Source organism: Scyliorhinus torazame, chromosome 3 (genome assembly GCF_047496885.1).
Source record: "Scyliorhinus torazame isolate Kashiwa2021f chromosome 3, sScyTor2.1, whole genome shotgun sequence".
NCBI classification, from domain to species: domain Eukaryota; kingdom Metazoa; phylum Chordata; class Chondrichthyes; order Carcharhiniformes; family Scyliorhinidae; genus Scyliorhinus; species Scyliorhinus torazame.
Genome location: NC_092709.1, coordinates 74,952,399 through 74,974,318, shown reverse-complemented (window position 1 = coordinate 74,974,318; position 21,920 = coordinate 74,952,399). Strand labels below are relative to the sequence as shown.

The 21,920-nt window shown below is 48.3% G+C and overlaps 1 protein-coding gene across 27 annotated transcripts in view; it reads left to right on the top strand.

Moving 5' to 3' along the window:
• The window catches only part of ank2b (ankyrin 2b, neuronal), a 1,300,297-nt gene that overhangs the window by 1,251,845 nt on the left and 26,532 nt on the right, over nt 1–21,920 (top strand). For 26 of the 27 annotated variants that reach the window (XM_072495860.1, XM_072495874.1, XM_072495872.1 and 23 more), the window contains 3 exons: nt 1,877–1,966; nt 20,871–20,954; nt 21,166–21,330. In XM_072495860.1, coding sequence (XP_072351961.1) covers nt 1,877–1,966; nt 20,871–20,954; nt 21,166–21,330 — 339 coding nt within the window. The remainder of the gene's footprint in view (nt 1–1,876; nt 1,967–20,870; nt 20,955–21,165; nt 21,331–21,920) is intronic. The other variant, XM_072495859.1, reaches the window with a different exon arrangement.

The following is a 21,920-nucleotide window of genomic DNA, read 5'->3' as shown; positions in this document are numbered from 1 at the left end:
AAAGTGGGTAGGAATCCTGGATCCAGCCCGATGTCCCCAGTTCTCCGCTAAGGAAGCTGCCTGCTGATCTGTGATTTTACCTTTAATAATAATAATCTTTATTGTCACAAGTAGGCTTACATTAACACTGCAATGAAATTACTGTGAAAATCCCCTAGTCGCCACATTCTGGCGCCTGTTCGGGTACACAGAGGGAGAATTCAGAATGCCCAATTCACCTAACAGCATGTCTTTCAGGACTTGTGAGGGGAAACCGGAGCAACCGGAGGAAACCCACGCAGACATGGGGACAATGTGCAGACTCCACATAGACAGTGACCCAAACGGGAATCGAACCTGGGGCCCCGGTGCTGTGAAGTAACAGTGCTAACCACAGTGCTACTGTGCTGTCCATATATAGCTATGAACCTCCTAAAGAAACATGGCCCAACCTTTTAAGCGGTGTAGATTTCAAGCTACTTTAATTGCATTTATCCCATTTTCCACAGTTAAACTTTAGTACCTGAAGCAAAAATCATAAATTGAAACACATGGGATTGGATTCTCCAATTCTGAGGCTATGTCTTCACTCCTGCGTGGGAACGGTGGCGTTCTACGACCGAAACTTCGGCGGAAAACGGCCACCGATCCTCCGTTTGGCTGGGGGCTTGCATGCTGGCAGCGTAGAGCACCCGGCTCTAGCTGCCAATATGACCTGGAGAATTGCCGGGTCCATGGCTACGCATGCGCTTGACTGAGTCCGCAGCCGCCACGCCAAGTTCCCAACGGATGATAGCACACGCGACCAACACCGTCGGGAACTCGACTGGTCGGGGGCAGAGCATCGGGAGTGGGCCTCAGGCAACATCCTGAGGCCTTCAATACAGCGCGCAGAGTATGCAGCTTTGATGGGGGCGGCGCATCACAAAAGTGGCGCCGCCCACGATTTGGCTTGAAACGGATATTCTCATGGCGATTGCCAAATGCGATTTTGGCGTCGGCGACTGGAGAATCCTGCCCCTGAACTATGAACAGAATATTTGCAACAACATCCATTCTTTTGAAGAGAACCATGCTTGCATGTTGTTGGAGCATAAAATTGTCCAAGCTGTAAGATAGTTTTCTTTAAAATACGCTGTCTCTTTACTAACCAGAGACCTAATTGTGCCTGTTTCATCTGAATTTAATCTCCATTTAAAGTGGGTAGCTTATTTGCGCAATAGATTTGCATAGCAGTATTAATTGCCACTGGTATTGTGCCACTGATTCTCATTGCAGTTGTTTCATCGTGAAGGAAAGCTTAGACATATTCTATCTTCTCACATAGTTGAAAGGAATATCAGTGGGAATGTTGCTCCCCACCCCCCACTCTTGCACACCTCAGTACTGGCCTGATTAGAATAGTACTGGTGGAAGCATTTGAGGACGTCACTTGTAGTAGACGTTTGCTGGGAATGCGATCTGGGAAAGAAATAAACGTTTAAGTGTATTAAACATAAACTGCAAAGGCATGAAACCTTCAGCCAGTCAAGTGGTTTTCAACTGATTTTAAGAAAAAGATTCATATTTTACTCCATTGATAGTGGTAACAATTTTTAACCTTGCAGTGCTCTTGAGAAAGAATTTGCATTCGCATCAAGCCTTTCACATCCTCTGAGCATTCTACTGTATGAATTATGTGATTTGATAGGTGTCAGATCAGGGAAAATAAATATACTACAAATGGAATCCAATATTTTCATTGTGAGCATCAAGATTACATGAAAGAAATTCTTAAGAAAACCTAATAGATTAAAGCAAAGGGAAGTTTGGAAAATATAAACCATTCTGGTGACTAATAGTTTGGGGCCTCAGTCTGTCAGCTTTGCAATCCTGTCTCCTTGACTGCCTTCACTAGGAGATAGCAGAACAACTGGGGGCTATGGAAAGCAGTTCTGATGAGGAGACGGTAACTACCAGGGTCATCCGTCGCCGGGTGATCATTCAGGTACCCAACATTGGAATGCTGGTCTTTGATCAAGTGTAGAATGTGCTAGTTTTCAATTTAGATCAATCTTTTTTTGTGTGTGCACGAAATTAGCAGTGTCTGTACTGATGCATGGTAAGATTTGTGGCATGAATAGTTGTGGTTCTTAGCATTTGATGGAACTTTCACATAAATTAAAGTTTGTCTGGATTAAGACATAGGAGAGAACTACTTACCTGTGATTTATTTTATTTTCACTATCGTTTGAACAGTGTGCCTTTTAATTATTCACTGCTTTTGATCATTTTTATTTGCATTTGAAATTTGCTGTGTTTGTGACCACATAAAATACATCTATTCATGGGTTTATGATTGACCCCAGTTAGTCTCACAAACATAACCCATCAGGCGAAGGCAAGAAAATCGCATTGTCCGGTATCGGTATCAAATCTTAATGCGTCCTTTACAGGAGTTGTTGCACTATATGGAATCCCTACAGTGCAGGAGGAGGCCGTTTGGCCCATTGAGACTGCACTGACCCTCTGAAAGAGAACCCCACTACCCCGCCCTATCCCCGTAACCCCACTAACCTGCACATCTTGGACACTTAGGGGCAATCTAGCATGGCCAGTCCACTCAACCAGCACACCTTTGGACAGTGGGAGGAAACCAGAGCACCTGGGAAAACCCCATGCACACATCGGGAGAAAGTTCAAATTCCACACAGTCACCCAAGGCCAGAATTTGAACCCAGGTCCCTGGTGCTTTAAGGCAGCAGTGCTAACTACTGTGCCACCGTGTCATCCATGTTTTAAAAAAGTCTCAACAGTCTCTCTACTTTGTTTGGACTATCTCCATATAACATTTCACATTATTATATTTTGTTGGTTGCCTCACGACGCCAAGGACCTGGGTTCGATCCTGGCCCCGGGTCACTGTGCGTGTGGAGTTTGCGTATTCTCCCCCTGTCTGCATGGGTCTCACCACCACAACCCAAAGATGTGCAGGGTAGATGGATTGGCCACACTAAATTGGAAAAACAATTTTTGAAAGTAAAAATTACGTTGGCATGCTGAAGGACGAAGAGAGGAGATGACTGTGCAGGGTGATATTGGAATATCCTTCTGCACCCACCCGTTTTATTCAGGTTGCCTTGTACCAATTTTTAGAACTTTTACATCTACTAATTTTTATGCAGTAAATGTCTTTCTTGATGATGCTGCCTTTTATTTTTGTGAACAAAATCAATCCATGGCCCAGAATTCGCAGGAGTGGGGCATTTACCTCAAGCCCTGTTAAGGATTTGTTCCTGCGCCTTCCCACTTAAAGTTGTTTTTTTTTGCCCAGTGAATTGCCGGAAGTGCAGTATATTACCGACGCAGCAATGGTCATGGGACTTCTTGAACTTTGGTAAACAATGGGCTAAACAGGATCTCCTTAACCCAATGAGGTCAAAGAATTGAGAAAGAAACAGGAGAAGGGCTGAGAAAGAGCATTAATTAGTGAGGGAGAAATAGATGACAAATCAGGTGCAAGAAGAGAAATGGAAAGAGTGGAAAAGGATTGGAACGATATAGTGCAAAAGGAGATTTAAAAATGGATGAAATCATAATCTGATTTATAAAACCTCCAACAAATTCACAACCTGAAGGAATTAAACTCCACAGTTGGCGGGGATTTGCAACTCATAATAAATCTGTTCCTTACCACAAGTTACTGGCTGATTTGCACAGTAATAAAAATGTACATTGTTTACACATCGTTATTTTTTTCCAGCTAATTCACAACCAATATAAACCGAGATGAACAAAGGACAAAACAGGTTCACAGTTTAATGCAATTTTGTTCACAATTCTCTCACTCAACAAAGTATGACTCAGACTCACAGCTGAGTTCCAGGTATTACCCGCACTTAGTGAAGGAGGCTCGCTGGGCTATGTTCACTCAATGTGGGTATCTTTTCTGGGCTTCAAAACCCAGGGTCCCTTTGTCTTGCGATGGTTGTGCCAGTTATCGCTGAAGATCTGTTCTGATGTTCCTTCCTTAATACTGGTCTGTTAGCATTGAGTCATAAGTATACGCCCGCAACTGGCCATTGTTCCATCCAGCCCCAACCCGTTAATGGGAAAAACTGGATACTCCTGTTCATCCAGGGTGATTCAATCAAGACCCATTATCCTCTGAAACACCCTCATTATACCAGCCATCAGCTCATTATAGAGTCTGATGGCTTCTTTTGTGTGACTTTCGTCCTGCTGCAAAGTTGATCGCCTGTGTCTGGAAATTCGTTACATATTCATAGAGTGGTCTTGTTCTTTTGTGTAAATGTGAATGGGTAATCATAAAAGCCATACAGCAGACTTCCGGTGGCGTTTGCGAGCAGGTCGGCCGCATCGAGTGGAGCTCTCGCCGGTGGCCACTATTTGCAGCACTTTCGGGGGTTTCCCCGATTCCTCACTCTCCCCCCACCCCCCCCGATTATTGTCGGCCTTCGGGGCCATCCCAGGCATCAAGCGGGGCCAGTTTGAAAACCGGCGAGGAACCCCGCGCGGATGTCGGGTGGCTGGTGCTGAGGCGTCGGGCCCAGCGCACTTGGAGGTCGGAGAAGTGGGGGCGGTGCCAAACGGAGGTCGTGGCGGCAGGCGCGATGTAGGTGACGTGTCCCACATCGGGTGGCTCCTACCTAGAATGTTGTAAGACGACTGAAGTCCGGTCCCAGGGAAATTCTGGAGGAATACAAAGAAGAAGAGAAAGAAGTTTTAAAGAAACGTGTGAAAGTTTTTTTTTTCTTCTTTTTTTTAAAGGAAGAATTTTTTGTTTTTCTAATAAAAAAAATAGATTAAAGAAGGAAAGAAGGGTGAAAAAAAAAAGAAAATATAAAAAGTCGTTAAAGGATGCGAAAAGCAGCGTCGAGGAAGGGAGGAAATGCGGGCTCGCCGTTGAATGAGAGGACCAGTAAAAGTGCTGACAAGATGGCGGATGTCGGACCGCATGGTGGAGCCGCAGGACTTACGGTGGAGAAGATGACCGAGGTGATGGCGGTGGAGCTGGAAAAGCAGTTTGCGAGGCACATGGAGGCTTTGAGGAAGGAGATGGCGGTCGCATTGAAGTAATTGGTGGAGGAGGCAATCGCCCTGGTGAGAGTAGCTGTGGCAAAGACATCAGCTGAGGTGAGAGAGCAGGGCGAGAAGATGAAGGAAGTGGAGGAGGCCGTGTCGCAGCATAGCGACCAGTTCACCTCGATGGGGGACGAGCTGCGGAGGGTGGTGGAGGTCAACAGAGGACTCCAATCAAAGCTCGAGGACTTGGATAACCGCTTGAGGCAGTACAATCTGAGAATTGTGGCCTTGCCCGAAGGGACAGAGGGCCCAAGGCCAACAGAGTACTTCGCTAAGTGGGCGGCGTTGATGGGGGAAGGGTGAGAACCCCTCCCGGTACGAGCTGGACCGAGCTCATCATTAAGACCGAAGCCCAAAGTGACTGTGCCGCCAAGAGCAGTAATTATCTGCTTCCATAAGTACTGCATGAAGGAGAAGGTGTTAAGCAGGGCGAAGCAGAAGCGCGAGGTGCAGTGGGATGGTGCTGGAGTTCGGATCTACCAGGATTTGACGGTGGAGTTGACAAAAAGACGAGCGGCGTTCGGGCGAGTGAAGGCGGCACTACAAAAAGGGGGTGCGATGTGGTATGGTATACCAGGCGAAGCTGAGGGTGACGTATGATGCCAAAGACTTTTATTTTGAGACTGGAGGTTGCTGAGGCGTTCGTGAGGGCAGAAGGCTTGGGACAGACATGAGGAGCGGAGCTGGAAGAGAGACTGTGGACTGTGATTGGGGAGCTGGAAAATGTATAAATGCTATAACTTTCTTTTTTACTGACGTGTATTGTAATTTACTTCTCTTCACATTGTTACAGAGTTCAAGGTATTGGTTGAGTTGATTGGCATTCTGTGTTGCGACGGTTATATCCTATTTTAGTGAATTGTATGGGTTGGATTGTTTTTGTTTTTTCTTTCTCTGGGACTGGGTGGGAGGGGACGGTGTACCTTGGCGGGGGGAGCCACCCACGCTAGCTAACTAAAGTCGGCTAGAGAATGGAGGTGAGGTGAGAGGAGGGTTGTGGACATTGGAGCCTGGTTAGCAGGTTTCAATGGGCCTACGAGGTGAGCGGGGGGGGGGGGGGGGGGGGGGGGGGATGGATGCTGGGAGATGTTTTTTCGAGAGGTACTGTAGGGAGGGGTATTTGGGAGAGGGGGGGAAGGGGTTCGATGTTAATAATCGATAGGGGCGGGTCAGGCTCATGGGGCAGGGCCCGGTGGTATGATGATGGTGGATAAGAAGGGGGGGGGGTGAGGGACCCCCAGTTAGGATAGTTACGTAGAACTTGAGGGGGTTAGGAGGTCCGGTGAAGAGGTCAAGGGTGCTTGCGCATCTTAAAAGTTTGAAAGCCGATGTAGCAATGTTGCAGGAGACTCACTTGAGGGTGAAGGACCAGGTGAGACTTAAAAAGGGCTGGGTTAGTCAGATGTTTCACTCTGGATTTGACGGAAGGGCTCGAGGGGTAGCGGTAATGGTCAGCAAAAGAGTATGCTTCCAGATGGAGGTGGTGGTGGCAGATCAGGGGGGTAGATATGTGATTGTGATAGGGGCGCTGGAGGGGAGGTCAGTGGTGCTGGTAAGTGTATGCGGTCCTAATTGGGACGATGTGAGATTCGCGAAGAAGGTGTTTGGGGCCATCCCCGACTTGGACACACACGAACTGATAGTGGGGGGGGGACTGGAACTTGGTGCAGGAGCCAAGGTTGGACAGGTCACGGCCGCGCTTACTGGTCCCATCGGGGGGGGGGGCGAAGGTGTTGGCTGGGCTAATGGTGGAAATGGGGGAGGGGGGTGGACCCTTGGAGGTTTCTGCACCCGAGGGAACGGGAGCACTCGTTTTTCTCAGCAATCCATAAGGTACACTCGCGGATCAACTTTTTTATGGTGGGGAAGGCTGGTTGGGGTTAAGGGGTCGGAATACTCGGCAATTGCAGTGTCAGATCATGCTCCGCATTGGGTGGATATGGTACTGGAGAAGGGGGTAGCACAGAGGCCAGGGTGGAAATTAGATGTGGGACTTTTGGGGGACCAAGGGTTCTGTGACAAAATTGAAAAGGTAATTGAGGAATATGTAGGTTTCAACTGTACGGATGAGGTGTCGAAGGCAGTTGTTTGGGAGGCTCTAAAGGCGGTGGTGAGAGGCGAGGTGATTTAGTTTAAGGCCAGCGTGGACAAAGAGGAGAGGTTGGAGCGGCAGAGGGTAATAGATGAAATGTTGGAGGTAGATAGGAGTTAGGCAGAAGATGAGGACCCAGCGAAGCTGGAAACGAGGAAGGAACTACAGGCGAGCTTTGACCGACTATCTACCAGGAAGGCGGTGCGCCAACTGAGACGAGCAAGGGGTGCAGTTTACGAACATGGAGATAAGGCTACATACATGGAGTATGTTAGCAGGTCAGCTCCGGAGGGAAGCAGCGGCAAGGGAAATTGTTCAGGTGAGGGACAGGGCAGGAAAGTTGTTGGTGGCTCCGGATCTGATAAACAGTTTTTTTGAGGAATTTTATGAGAGGTTGTACAGGTCAGAGCCACCTGGGGGAGACCGTGTGATGCAGGAATTTCTAGATGGGTTGGAGTACCCGAGGTTAGGGGAGGGGGACGGGGCTACATTAGTAGGAGCGATAGTGGAGCGGGAGATGAAGGATGCGATTGGGAGGATGCAGTCGGAGAAGGTGGCAGGGCCGGATGGGTTTCCGGTGGAATATTATAAAAAATTCAAGGATAAGCTGGCGCCCCTGATGGTGGGGATGTTTGAAGAGGCGATAGGGAATGGGGTGTTGCCACAAACTTTGGGGCAGGCATCAATTTCCCTGTTGCAAAAAAAAGATAAGGATCTGACGGAGTGTGGGTTGTATAGGCCCATATCACTTCTGAATGTGGCGCAAAAGTATTGGCGAAGGTACTGGCGGGTAGGCTGGAGGAGTGCCTCCCGAAGGTGATAGGTGAAGATCAGACGGGGTTTGTGAGAGGGAGGCCGCTCTTTTCAAACGTTAGAAGGGTATTGAACGTCGTTATGGCACCGGCAGAGGGGAAGGAAACAGGTGGTTGTGGCATTGGACGCTGAGAAGGCGTTTGACATGGGGGTACTTGATCGCAGTTCTGGAGCAGTTTGGGATTGGACCAAGATTTGTGAACTGGGTTAAGCTGCTATATAAGGAGCCGAGGGCGAGTGTCCGCACAAACAACATCAGCTCGAGATACTTTTCTCTCCACCGTGGGACTCGGCAGGGATGTCCTATGTCCCCCCTGCTGTTTGCACTCGCGATTGAGTCATTGGCCATCGCATTAAGAAGTTCGGAGGTACGGAATGGAATAGTGCCGGGGGGCGGGGCTAGAGCATAGGGTGTCCTTATATGCCGATGACTTGCTGTTATACGTGTCGGAACCGAGTGTGTCACTAGGGGGAATATAGGAGCTGCTTCGAGTGTTTGGGTCTTTCCCAGGGTACAAACTAAATCTAGACGAGAGTGGGTATTTTGTGGTGTCTCGGCCGGGGGTGGGGGCAGGGGTGGGAGGGCTGCCATTCCGTCGGGCAGGGACTCACTTTAGGTACCTGGGGGTGCAGGTTACCCGGGAGTGGGGGGGGCTCCGCAGGTATAACATTTCTAGTTTGGTGGGGAGAGTGAAGGCTGATCTGGCAAGGTGGGATGGTCTCCCTCTGTCAATGGCAGGTCGGGTACAGGTGATTAAAATGAATGTGTTGCTGTGATTTCTGTTCAATGCCTGCCGATTTTCCTGCCAAAAGGCTTTTTTCAGAGAGATTGAGGAAAGGATTACTTCGTTCATATGGGGAGGGAAGGTGGCCAGAGTTACAAAGGTGCTGCTACAGAGGGTAAGGCAGGCAGGGGGTTTGGGTCTTCCGAACCTGATGTATTACTACTGGGCGGCGAATGTGGAGAAGGTGCGGAGCTGGGTCAGAGGGGTTGATTCCCAGTGGGTCAGAATAGAGGAGAGTTTGTGCAGGGGGTCGAGATTGAAGGCACTAGCAATAGCGCCGCTCTCGATAGCCCCAGGGAAATACACAGGGAGTCCGGTAATAATAGCCTCATTGAGAATTTGGAGGCAGTTTCGTCAACACTTCGGGTTGGGGCCAGGGTCAAGGGAAATGCCGATTCGGAGGAACCATAGCCAGGGAGGTGGGATGGAAATTTTCGGAAATGGGAGAAGGGGATTAAGACACTAAAAGATTTGTTTCTTCGGGGCCGGTTTGCAGGATTGAAGGAGCTGGAAGCGAAGTATGGGCTGGAGCAGGGGGAAATGTTTAGATACATGCAGGTTCGAGATTTTGCCAGAAAGGAGATATAGAACCTCCCGGAGGAACCGGCCTCCACATTGCTGGAGGAGGTGCTGACGACAGGGGAACTGGAGAAGGGGGTAGTGTCAGCGGTCTATGGAGCTATTTGGAAGAGGAGAAGGCAGCACTGGAAGGGATCAAAGCAAAGTGGGAGGAAGAGTTGGGAGAGGATATGGAGGAGGGGTTCTGGTGTGAGGTGCTCCGGAGAGAGAATGCCTCGACCTCATGCGTGAGGTTGGGGCTGATACAGCTGAAGTTGGTGTACAGAGCACACCTCACGAGGGCGAGGATGAGCCGATTCTTTGAAGGAGTAGAAGATGTGTGTGAATGTTGCGGGGTGGGGGGGGCGCTAAACATGTTCATATGTTTTGGTTCTGTCCAAAGCTAGAGGATTACTGGAAGGAGGTTTTTAGGGTAATTTCTAAAGTGGTGGACATGAAACTGGACCCGGGCCCCCGGGTGGCCACATTCGGGGTGTCGGACCAGCCAGGGTTGGAAATGGGTGCCGAGGCAGATGTTGTAGCCTTCGCCTCGTTGATCGCCCAAAGGCGGATCCTGATAGGTTGGAGAGCAGCCTCTCCACCCTGTGCCCTGGCGTGGTGGGGGGACCTGTTGGAATTCTTGACTCTTGATAAGGTTAAGTTTGAACTGAGGAGAAGGATGGAGGGGTTCTACTCATGGGCATTATACATTTTGCACTTTCAAGAACTGGATAACATCGAACATTAGTTGGGGCGTGTGGATGGGAGGGTTGGGGGAGGGGGGCTGTGTGTGTTAATGGCGACGATGGGTGATCCCTAATTCCTTTTTGTCATTTGTTTGTGTGAACATACGGGCTAATGTTTGGGTTTGGTGGGAGGATGGGAACGCTGTTATTGATACGGGAATTTACATATTTGTTACTGATTATTGTTTATGTTGGTGTGTGTAAATTTGGGAGAAAATGTGAAAAAGGAGGAGAATAAAAATATTTTACAAAAATATAATCCATACAGCAATAACACGTTGATGTGCTGACTTTAGTGCTCTTGCAGACGGCCAGTATCGATTCCAGCCAGGGTATCATGTGGCAGTTTCTGTTCCTGGCCTATGTGCCTTGTCAACCTGACCACAAGGTCCATGAATTTCCTGTGAGTCCCACTCCATATTGGGAGTGCTTGGCCACAGAATCATCACTTCCAAAGATTTACTAGCAAAAGTAACATTGCTATTCCGATCATTTCAGCCAGATATATTTTCCTCTGCTACATTTACCAAGAAGTGTAGATAAAGTGCAGAGCACTATTTTACATTCCTATCCAATTTTTTGCGAAAAGGAATCGCAAATGAAAATATATTCCATCAGTTTTTATTTTGTGGCTTTTTGGACTATTATTATGCTTTGTGCCATTGAATATGTGTTGTTTGTTTTTGGGGCTTCTACCATTTCAAACCTTTTTTGGGGGGATGGTGAAGTAAAATCATCAGCATACGAGAATATTCCTTGTCCATCTAATCCCACATTCACTTGAAAATCAAGGTAGCTTATTTCATCCTCACTCACATTTGTCTCTATTTCACCCTTACGGTCATTGAAACTCTCATTGTTGTCTTCACCATTTCTCGGCTTGACTTTACCAGCTTTTTCTTTTTAAACAGCCTCCAGTTTCTTGTTACACAAACTCAAACTTCTAAAACTCCACTTCTTATATTAGATCACGCATTAAGTTCCAAGCACCTCTCAGTTGATTCTTCTAGCCAACCTCCACTAGTTCTTCAGCACCAAGTGCATTGATGTAAAGTCCTCACTATCATCTGAAAATCCTTATAGTTTGCCTCATCCTATTTGTAACTGATTCCCAGCACTAGAGTCAAGCCCACATCCCACATTTGCTACAATTATATAGTCTACTGTATTTTGTTTTTGCAACCATGATGATGGGACCTTCACATTCCTTAATTCAGGCATTTTCTTACTGACCCCTTCCATTTTTATCTATCCCTCTCCACCTTTCAAATGTTTCCTCAAAAGCACTCTCTTCTATATACCCTTGACAATCTCTCCAAACTGTGCCCAACACCTCTATCCACACCCACAAAGCATTTAGGAATTCTCTACTACATTAAAATTGGTTGTCAGCAAATCAGTACAGCACTAATAGTTGTATTGGTAAAGGATTGGACTCTTAACAGGTATGTGTGAGTCTGAAAATGAGGTCCCAGTGATAATTAAGCCTGTCGACCATGCACAAGCTGTATATTCCCAGCTCTAACTAGGTTGCAAGTTGGCACACCAACAGTAATATTTGGATAAACCCTATTTAATGGGTGAATTTTAAATTGCACCCAAAGCAATCACCAGACTTCTTGTTGAGTGTATTAAAGCGGCATTGATAATTGTGAGAAATGTAGTTATAATTTTTTTTAATGGACACAATTGTAGAATGTATTTTGCAAGACACGTGCAAAATTCTGAAAAATCCCATTTAATCGAAAAACAGAGCTGGCATACACAGTTGCCAGTAGACCAATGGAATTAATTAAAGACGACCAAAATTAGTGAATGCAATTCACACAACACCAGTATATTATGGGCCAGGGTTTAGAGAACCCAAAGTGTATCATGGAATTCACCTGACCCACAACTTTTAATAGATTTTGGTTATGGGGAGCACAAGGGCCCACTCTACAGGTGTGATGCAACAGAGATCTAAAGTACTTTTAAAACAAAACAATGTTTATTATAGGAATCCAGTTAACATTTTATAAACACACAGTAAACATCTTAGCAACTATCAACTGAAATACTTCCCCCAAAGAATACAGTACTCTAAGTAACCCTTAATCTTTCCTAGCAACATCCATAAGACAAATACCCTCTTTAACAAAGACAGCAGATTTAAATTCTCTACTGAGAGCAGTTATCATTTTTAAATTAACAAGTGATCTGAAAATATTTTTTTCATGCAGAGAGAGATCAAAATTATACCTTGTTTGGCTGGATGCAGCTCCAACTCTGAAAATGAAACTAAACACACACTAGCTACTAGCTCAAAAACTAAAGTAAAATCAGACAGACAGACCATACTCTGACATCACTGCAGCTGTTTGATGAACACTCATTTCTTAAAGGTACATCCACTACAGCTATTTGATAACACCCATTTCTTAAAGGTACTCTCACATGACAAGTAGAAATCTCAGAATTTCATGGAATAAAAATTGATTTGAATTATTTTATGCCAGAACCCCTGATGGCAACATTCATATACAAATCTGTTGTGGGAAAGGTGTTAGAATCTTTAATTAAGGATGTTATAGATGAGCACTTAGAAACCTCAGTATAATCAGGAAGAGTCAGTATGGTTTTGTGAAAGGGAAATCATGTTTAACCAAATTATTGGACTTATTTGATGGAGTAACATGAGCCGTGGATAAAGGGGAGCCTGTGGACAGACTGCACTTGGATTTCCAGAAAGCATTTGATAAAATACAACCTCAAAGGTTATTGTGGAAAATAAAAGCTCATGGTGTATTAGCATGCTGAAGATTTGGGTGGTCAGCAGAAAACAAAGAGTATGCATAAATGGATATTTTTCTGATTGGCAGCATGTGATGAGTGCAGTCCTGCAGAGGTCTGTGCTGTGGCCTCAACGTTTAACAATTTACATCAATGACTTCGATGAGGGGAGCGAAGGCATGCTCGCTATGTTTACAGATGACACAAAGATAGGTAGGAAAACATGTTAGTAAGAGGACATAAGGAGGTTCCAGACAGATGTAAATAGGTTGAGTGAGTGGGCAAAAATCTGGCAGATGGGAATATAATGTGTGAAAATATGCAGTTGTTCACTTTGGCAGGAGGAATAAAAAGGCGGAAATAAAAACAGAAAATGCTGGAAAGACTCAGCAGTTCTGGCGAACATCTGTGGAGAGAGAAACCGAGATTGAAGAAGCGGGGACGAAGCTTCCGGTGGCGGCCATGGAGGAGTAGGTCGCTCATTCGGCAGCTCCCGTCTGGAACAAACTCTCAGACCTTTTTCAGGAGTTTCCACAGACTTTTTGGGGCAGATTGGTGAAGCGAACACTTGCCAAAAGGATTCCCTCTCGAGACTTCCGGTTGCGGCTATGCGGAGCTAAGTCGCACATTCGGCGGCTCCCGCAACAACGGACTTTTGGTCTCTTTTCAGGCACCCCAACGGCACTGTTTCGACATTTCCCGGTGTGGGAAGGAGTTAATAACAGCTCCCCGTCAGTATATGGCTTTAACTAGGAACGGGGCAACATAAACGGTGGTGGTGGATCTGAAGAAGGGAGGGAAGAAGGACAAAATGGCGGCGGGCGGAGACCAGGCAGCGTGGAGGCAGTGGGCGGAGGAGCAACAGGAGGGTATCCAGTGCTGCCTCAGAGAGATTAAAAAGGACCTGATGGAGCCGATGAAGGCTTCTATTGATAAGCTGCTGGAGACACAGACGGCCCAGGAGGTGGCAGTCCGAGAGGCTCGACAAAAGATCTCTGACAATGAGGACAAGATCTTGGGCCTGGCGGTAAAGGTGGAGGCGCACGAGGCGCTCCACAAGAAATGGCAGGAGCGGTTCGAGGAGATGGAGAATCGGTCGAGGCGGAAGAATCTGCGGATTCTGGGCCTCCTGGAGGGGCCGGACGGGGGGCCTATGTGGTCACCATGTTGAACTCGCTAATGGGAGCGGGGTCCTTCCAGGGACCCCTGGAGCTGGAAGGGGCCCATAGAGTGTTGGCGAGGAGGCACAAGGCTAACGAGCCTCCGCGGGCAGTGCTGGTGCCGTTCCATCGGTTCGTCGATCGGGAGTGTGTGCTCAGGTGGGCCAAGAAGGAGAGGAGCAGCAGGTGGGAGAACGCGGAGGTTTGAATATACCAGGACTGGAGTGCGGAGGTGGCGAAGAGGAGGGCCAGGTACAATCGAGCGAAGGCGGTGCTGCACAGGAAGGGGGTGAAGTTTGGCATGTTGCAGCCGGCGCGACTGTGGGTTACCTACAAGGACCGGCACCATTATTTTGAGTCTCCGGAGGAGGCGTGGGTCTTTGTTCAGGCCGAGAAGCTGGACACAGACTGAGGGTCGGGATGGGCGATTGGGGACTGCGGTGGATATCTTATGCCTATTTTTTGTTCCGGGGGAGAGGGGGGGGCCTTTGCATTATTTTGGGTTTCTTTTTCTCTGTGTTTTTCTCTTTCGGGTTGGGGAAGGTGGATGGGGCGGGTTGGGCACTGTTTTGGCTGGTGGCAGGGCCTGGTAGGTGGAGAGCACGGGCTTTTTTCCCGCGCTTACAACGGAGGGGGGAGGGGGAGAGCCTGTGGTTGGGGAGCGGGAGAGGAGGGTGTGCCACACAATGGGAGGAGTCGAAGGGGAGGCGGGAGTGGCCGGGGTCAGCAGGAGTCAGCTGATTTGCGGAAGTGCAATGGGGGTAGTAAACCAGCTAGGATGGGTCCTAGGCGGGGGAGGGGGATCGAGTTGCTGCTGCTAAGGGGGTCATGGCTAGTTGGTGGGGGAGGGGGGCTGGTACCCGGCTGATACCCTGGAATGTAAGGGGACTGAATGGGCCGGTTAAGCGGGCCCGCGTGTTTGCACACCTGAAGGGGCTCAAGGCGGATGTGGCTATGCTCCAGGAGACACACCTGAAGGTGGCAGACCAGGTAAGACTGAGGAAAGGGTGGGTAGGTCAGGTGTTTCACTCGGGGCTAGATGTCAAAAATAGAGGGGTGACGATCTTGGTGAGAAAGAAGGTGTCATTCGAGGCGTCGAGCATTGTGGCAGATAATGGCGGTAGGTATATAATGGTAAGTTGCAGGGAGAGAGGGTGGCACTGGTCAATGTGTATGCTCCGAATTGGGACGATGCTGGTTTTATGCGGCGTATGTTGGGTCGGATCCCAGACTTGGAAGTGGGGGGGCCTGATAATGGGGGGAGACTTTAACACGGTGTTGGATCCGCCACTGGATCGCTCCAGGTCTAGGACGGGTAGGAAGCCGGCGACGGCGAGAGTGCTGAGGGGATTTCTGGACCAAATGGGAGGGGTGGACACTTGGAGATTTGCAAGGCCGGGGGCTGGGGAATTTTCATTCTTCTCACATGTCCACAAGGCTTATTCTCGAATCGACTTTTTCATTTTGAGTAGGGCGCTGAAAGCGAGAGTAGAGGATACCGAGTATTCAGCAATAGCCATTTCGGACCACGCCCCAAATTGGGTGGACTTGGAGATGGGGGAGGAGAGAGACCAGCGCCCGGGCTGTGGCGCTTGGAGGAGGTGAGCGAGCGGGTCCGAGGAAGTACAGAGAGGTACTTGGAGACCAACGACAACGGGGAGATCGGAGTGGGGATGGTATGGGAGGCACTGAAGGCGGTGGTGAGGGGAGAGCTGATCTCCATTAGGGCCCACAAGGAGCGGAGGGAGCGGTGGGGAGAGGAAGAGGCTGGTGGGGGAGATGGTGAGGGTAGACAGGAGGTATGCGGAAGAGCCTGAGGAAGGATTGTTGAGGAAGAGGGGCAGCCTCCAGGACGAATTCGACCTGGTGACCACCAGGAAGGCGGAGGTGCAGTGGAGGAAGGCCCAGGGGGCGGTCTACGAGTATGGGGAAAAGGCAAGCCGGATGCTGGCGCATCAGCTTCGGAAGCGGGACGCAGCTAGGGAGATCGGGGGAGTTGAGGACAGGGGAGGGAGCGTGGTGCGGAGTGGGGTTGGCATCAATGGGGTCTTCAGGGACTTTTACGAGGAATTGTACCGATCCGAGCCCCCACGGGAGGAAGGAGGGATGGGCCATTTCCTGGACCAATTGTGGTTTCCAAAGGTGGAAGAGGGACTGGTGGCGGGACTGGGGGCCCCGATTGGGCTGGAGAAGCTGATCAAAGGGATAGGAAGCATGCAGGCAGGGAATGCACCGGGGCCGGACAGTTTCCCGGTCGAGTTCTATGAAAAATATATGGACCTGTTGGGCCCGCTGTTAGTTAGGACCTTTAACGAGGCAAGGGAGTGGGGGGCTTTACCCCCGATGATGTCCCGGGCACTGATCTCCTTGATCCTGAAGCGGGACAAGGATCCTCTGCAATGTGGGTCTTACAGACCGATTTCCTTGCTAAAGGTAGATGCCAAGGTGCTGGCGAAGGTCTTAGCCACGAGGATTGAGGATTGTGTGCCGCAGATCATCCATGAAGACCAGACGGGGTTTGTGAAGGGGAGACAGTTGAACGCGAATGTGCGGCGGCTTTTGAATGTTATCATGATGCCAGCTAGGGAGGGGGAGGCGGAGATAGTGGTGGCGATGGACGCTGAGAAAGCTTTTGATAGGGTAGAGTGGGGTTACCTGTGGGAGGTGCTGAAGAGGTTCGGGTTTGGGGAGGGGTTTGTCAGGTGGGTTAGGCTGTTGTATGAGGTCCCGATGGCGAGCGTGGCTACAAATAGGAGGCGGTCCGAGTACTTTCGGTTGCACCGAGGGACGAGACAGGGGTGTCCCCTGTCCCCCCTGCTCTTCGCACTGGCGATTGAACCCCTGGCTATGGCACTGAGAGTGTCGAGGAACTGGAGGGGGTTGATGCAGGGTGGGGAGGAGCATAGGGCGTCGCTTTATGGGGACGACCTGCTGCTGTATATGGCGGACCCGGTGGGAGGAATGCCAGAGGTAATGAGGATCCTTAGGGAATTCAGGGACTTTTTGGGGTACAAGCTCAATATGGGGAAGAGCGAGCTGTTCGTAGTTCAGCTAGGGGACCAGGAGAGGGGGATTGACGAGCTCCCACTAAAAAGGACGGAGAGGAGCTTCAGATATTTGGGGGTCCAGATGGCCAGGAGCTGGGGGGCCCTACATAGGCTTAACTTTACAAGGCTGGTGGAGCAAATGGAGGAGGAGTTCAAGAGGTGGGAATCGTTGCCGCTGTCCTTGGCGGGTAGGGTTCAGTCAATCAAAATGACGGTGCTTCCAAGGTTTTTGTTCCTGTTCCAGTGCTTTCCCGAGTTTATCCCGAAGGCTTTTTTCAGGCGGGATAACAGGAGCATAATGGGGTTTGTGTAGGCGCGAGGGACTCCGAGGGTGAGAAGGGTGTTCCTGGAGCGGAGTACAGATAGGGGGGGCTGGCTCTGCCCAACCTCTGTGGGTACTACTGGGCCGCCAATGCGACGATGGTGCGCAAGTGGGTGATGGAGGGGGAGGGGGCTGCATGGAAGAGGCTGGAGACGGCGTCCTGTGTGGGTACGAGTCTGGGGGCGCTGGCAACGGCGCCGCTGCTGCTCCCTCCAAGGAGGTATACCACGAGCCCGGTGGTGGTGGCGGCCCTCAAAATATGGGGGCAGTGGAGGCGGCATAGGGGGGAAGTTGGGGCCTCGGCGTGGACCCCATTACGGGGGAACCACCGGTTCGCCCCAGGAAGAGGAGGTGGAGGGTTTTCGGGGTGGCACAGGGCAGGGATACGAAAGTTGGCGGACCTGTTTGTGGACGGGAAGTTCGTGAGCTTGGGTGAGCTGGAGGAGAAGTACGGGCTCCCCCCGGGGAACACCTTCAGGTACTTACAGGTAAGGGCGTTTGCCAGACGGCAGGTGGTGGAATTCCCGCGGCTACTGCCACACGCAGCACAGGATAGGGTGCTCTCGGGGCGGGGGGGGGTGGTGGGGAGATCTCGGAACTTACCAGGTGATGCAGGAGGAGGCCTCGGTGGTGGAGTTGAAAGGTAAGTGGGAGGAGGAGAGGAGATCGAAGAGGGGACGTGGGCATATGCCCTAGGGAGGGTGGACTCTTCCTCTTCGTGCGCGGGGCTCAGCCTCACACAGTTTAAGGTGCTGCACAGGGCACACATGACCGGGACAAGGATGAGCCGGTTTTTTGGGGGTGAGGGCAGGTGTGTTAGGTGCTCAGGGAGCCCAGCAAATCACACCCATATGTTCTGGGCATGCCCAGCGCTGGAGGAATTTTGGAAGGGCGTAGCGAGGACGGTGTCGAGGGTGGTAGGATCCAGGGTCAAACCGGCTGGGTGCTCGCAATATTTGGGGTGGCAGAGGAGCCGGGAGTGCAGGAGGCGAAAGAGGCCGGAATTCTGGCCTTTGCGTCCCTGGTAGCCCGGCGAATGATCCTTCTTCAGTGGAAAGATGCGAGGCCCCCAAGCGTGGAATCCTGGATCAGTGATATGGCAGGGTTCATTAAATTGGAGAGGGTGAAATTCGCCTTGAGAAGGTCGGTACAAGGGTTCTTTAGGCAGTGACAACCGTTCTTAGACTTTCTGGCAGAACGATAGACATTGGTCAATGGCAGCAGCAGCTCGGGGGGCGGGGGGTTACTTTATTTTTGTTTATGTTATTTACACTGGAGTGTTTGAGGGGGTGTATACACCTGTTGTGTCAAGTCGGGGTGTTAATGTTAATTTATTATTTATGTACAGGGGGGAGGGGTTTGGGGGGTTGCTTTTTTAGATTGTGTTTTGTACTTAACCCTGTTGGGTTCTTTTTTCTTTCTCATTTTGTTATTGATATTTTATGAAAATCTTTAATAAAAAAATTTTTTTTCTTAAAAAGAGGACAGTGGGGGTGTTATGGGATGTACTCGAGGGGTCAGGAGAATAGTTGTGAATGAGCGGTAGCCAATACCATGGTTACCCAGGAGCTAGAAGTGGTTTTAATCCCACTAACCTTTCCTGAGTAACCATTCTGCTTCAAAAGTCGGAACTAACCAGAGTTTACAATTTAAATCTGAGTTTTGGATGGTTCCCAGTGCTGGATAATTGTCTCTTGGAAGATTAAACTTCCCTGTCAATTCCATGTTTTTTTTAAATAGAGATTTTTGAAGGTTGTCCCTATTCCACTTGACCACTTCACGAAATTTAAAGTGTAAATATTTGCTCTGTTCTCACAGAAAGGAAGGGGTTTCCATGTGTTAATACTATTAGAGAATTCCTACATCTATTTCAGATTGTCTTATGAAACACTGAATAAGAAGATTTGAAGTACTTAAAGTTAAAAATGAATTTTCCACCAACATTATAACTGGGTCTATTGCATAATGGGACAGAATAACAATATAGGCCTCGAGTTTCTGCAAGGTTGCACTTGTTTTTCCAGCACAATACGTCCAAAATTAATCTAAGGCAATGTGAAGATCGACAAATTGTTGAAGCAGTTTAATGTTCAGCCAGAGCAAATCAACGTTCAGCGATGTTTTGCATGGCAATTAAAGCCAGCACATATCACAAAACGAGTGACAGTCATAACTGAATTACTCACCTTAACAAGTGTCTGCCAGTGACACCCATTTGCCACTTACAAGGAGAGTTTTCAATATAAAGTTTTATTAGGTTCAAGGCGTTCCGGTCAGGTTGGGAGGAGAGTCTGGTTTATCTAGCCCTACCAATCCACAACAATGAAATTAGTAAATTATTCTGTGACGTGTTTTTAAAGTAATTTTCAATTATTTAACATTGGATTAGTCATACTGGACAATACTTTTTTTGTAATAAACCCATTTTCAATTGTACTTTTAAAACTGCATTATGTAACTACTCTTAAATAGATGGAAGGATTTTTTAAAAATGCAAGAATAAACTCTAAAATGCCCCCAGTTTTTGCAGAAAATCTTGGCCTAAATTTTCATGTTAGAGGTGGGAAGCAGGCGGCAGGACCAATCCCGCCATCGTGGTCCAGACTCCATCCCGAGACTGCCAGCAGGCGGGATCTTCCAGAGCCCCAGACCTGAAAGTGGGTCTACCACCAAAGAAGGCAGGCCTGAGGTGGGAGTGAAGGCAAGCAAAGTCCAGAGTAGCCAGGTTAAAAGATCCACATCTGTTCCCAGAAAGCCTCAACCAGGGCTTCTAATACAATCAGCAGCTCCCCTCACCCATCAGTGTTAAACCTTTTGACCCCTTTAAACCCTACTCAGTGCCATCCACTCACCATCTCACTGTCATCGCCTCAATCCCTCATCCATTATCCACTTCATGAACAGAACTCACAAAACCTATTGTAAGAGTTGGAAGCTATTGAATAGCCCATGACACTCCGTGAACAACCAGATTTCAGAACCGCTATCTCAACAGATGCCTCAATTGACCATATAAAAGCAATAAGGAAAGGGACTTGTTTATCATAATACACAAAACTATTTTTCTCCAAACCATAGTTTGCACCTGCATGTAGTTGGTGTAAAACACTCTAGCTACAAATGTCTGCCCACCTCCATAAACATTTTTAACAACTTGCCTAGTGTACCCTCTTAATAAGCCCACAAAATTATTGTCAATTGCATCCTTCATCAAAGCATTCAGGTTCCAGAGCCCGCTCTCTCACCTGTCTCCGTGAAAAAAACAGATGGCCAAAATGGAGGTTGGATCTTTGGCCGCCCTGCTTAGGGGCCATTTTTTTCAGTCTTGCCTCCATTTGGTCCTGTTCAGGACCAGGAAAATTAACTGATTGCATATGAGTTGGAATAAAAACTTGAACAATAAATTCAACTTGAAGACGCAACACAATTTTAATGTCCAGATTGTCGATTGCAACCAAAGAAAAATTTCCATCCCACTATTTGGTATTAATAGAGTTTATTAATTTCCTAGGCTGATGACATGCCTGATATTCTACCAGAGTCGGTGACAGAGGAACAGTACACAGATGAGCATGGAAATACCATTGTGAAAAAGGTAATGCAAGAATGAGTATGACTAATCGTGATTTGCATTCCTTTTATTCTCATCCAGATGGAGACAGGAACATTACACACATAAACTACTTACTTCATTGCACCTTTTAAAATTACTCCAGATAATCAAGGAACAATGAAGTGAAATGATAAATTGTGCATGCGCAAGTGAGCAATTAAGCATTTGCTTTCTCATTTTCTTTTTCCTTAAGATTACAAGGAAGATTATCAGACGCTTGATTTCACCCGATGGGATTGAAAATGAGGAAGTGATAATGCAAGGAGCAGAGCAAGAACCAATTACAGTTGAAGATGGTGATGGATTTTCAAAAGTTTTAAAACGGACTGTACTGAAAAGTGATAGTGAGCAAACAGAGGTTAGCTTTACAACTTTTTCCTGACTGGCAAAATATCTTCTACCTACTTATCTTGTTTGTCATTTCCTACAAGTTAAACTAGTCGCTGAATGTGATTCAATTAAAATGAGCGAGGCTATGGGGCAGGGATAAATTTTTAATTGAGGTCAATGATCAATTTCAGTTTTGTAATTCACATGTAGTTTCTACCTAATTGAGAAAAGTCACTCACCACAACGTGTTGGTAACAACTTTGCAGCAACATCTACGGTATAACCAAATGTCTTTCCTTCCATCCAGAACAACTAACCCAGAAACTAAGGACAGAATTTAATGCTCCCACTGGTGGCTGGGATCTAGCCCCCCGTTGTTTCTTCCGACTACCCTCCCCAGCCATTGGCAACTGCCCCAGCACTCATTTCTTCCTCCATCACCAATGGCCCCAGTCCCTCGACAATACTAGACCACAGGGCACCACCAGCAGCTGCCAGTGCTCGCATTGGCGCAGGCAGGCATCGGAGAGCTGCTGGCACCTGATTGGCCAGTATCTTTCAGCGGGTGGTATTTACATCCTGGGCTCCTAAATCCTTGCAAAGCCGGACAGCAGCTAA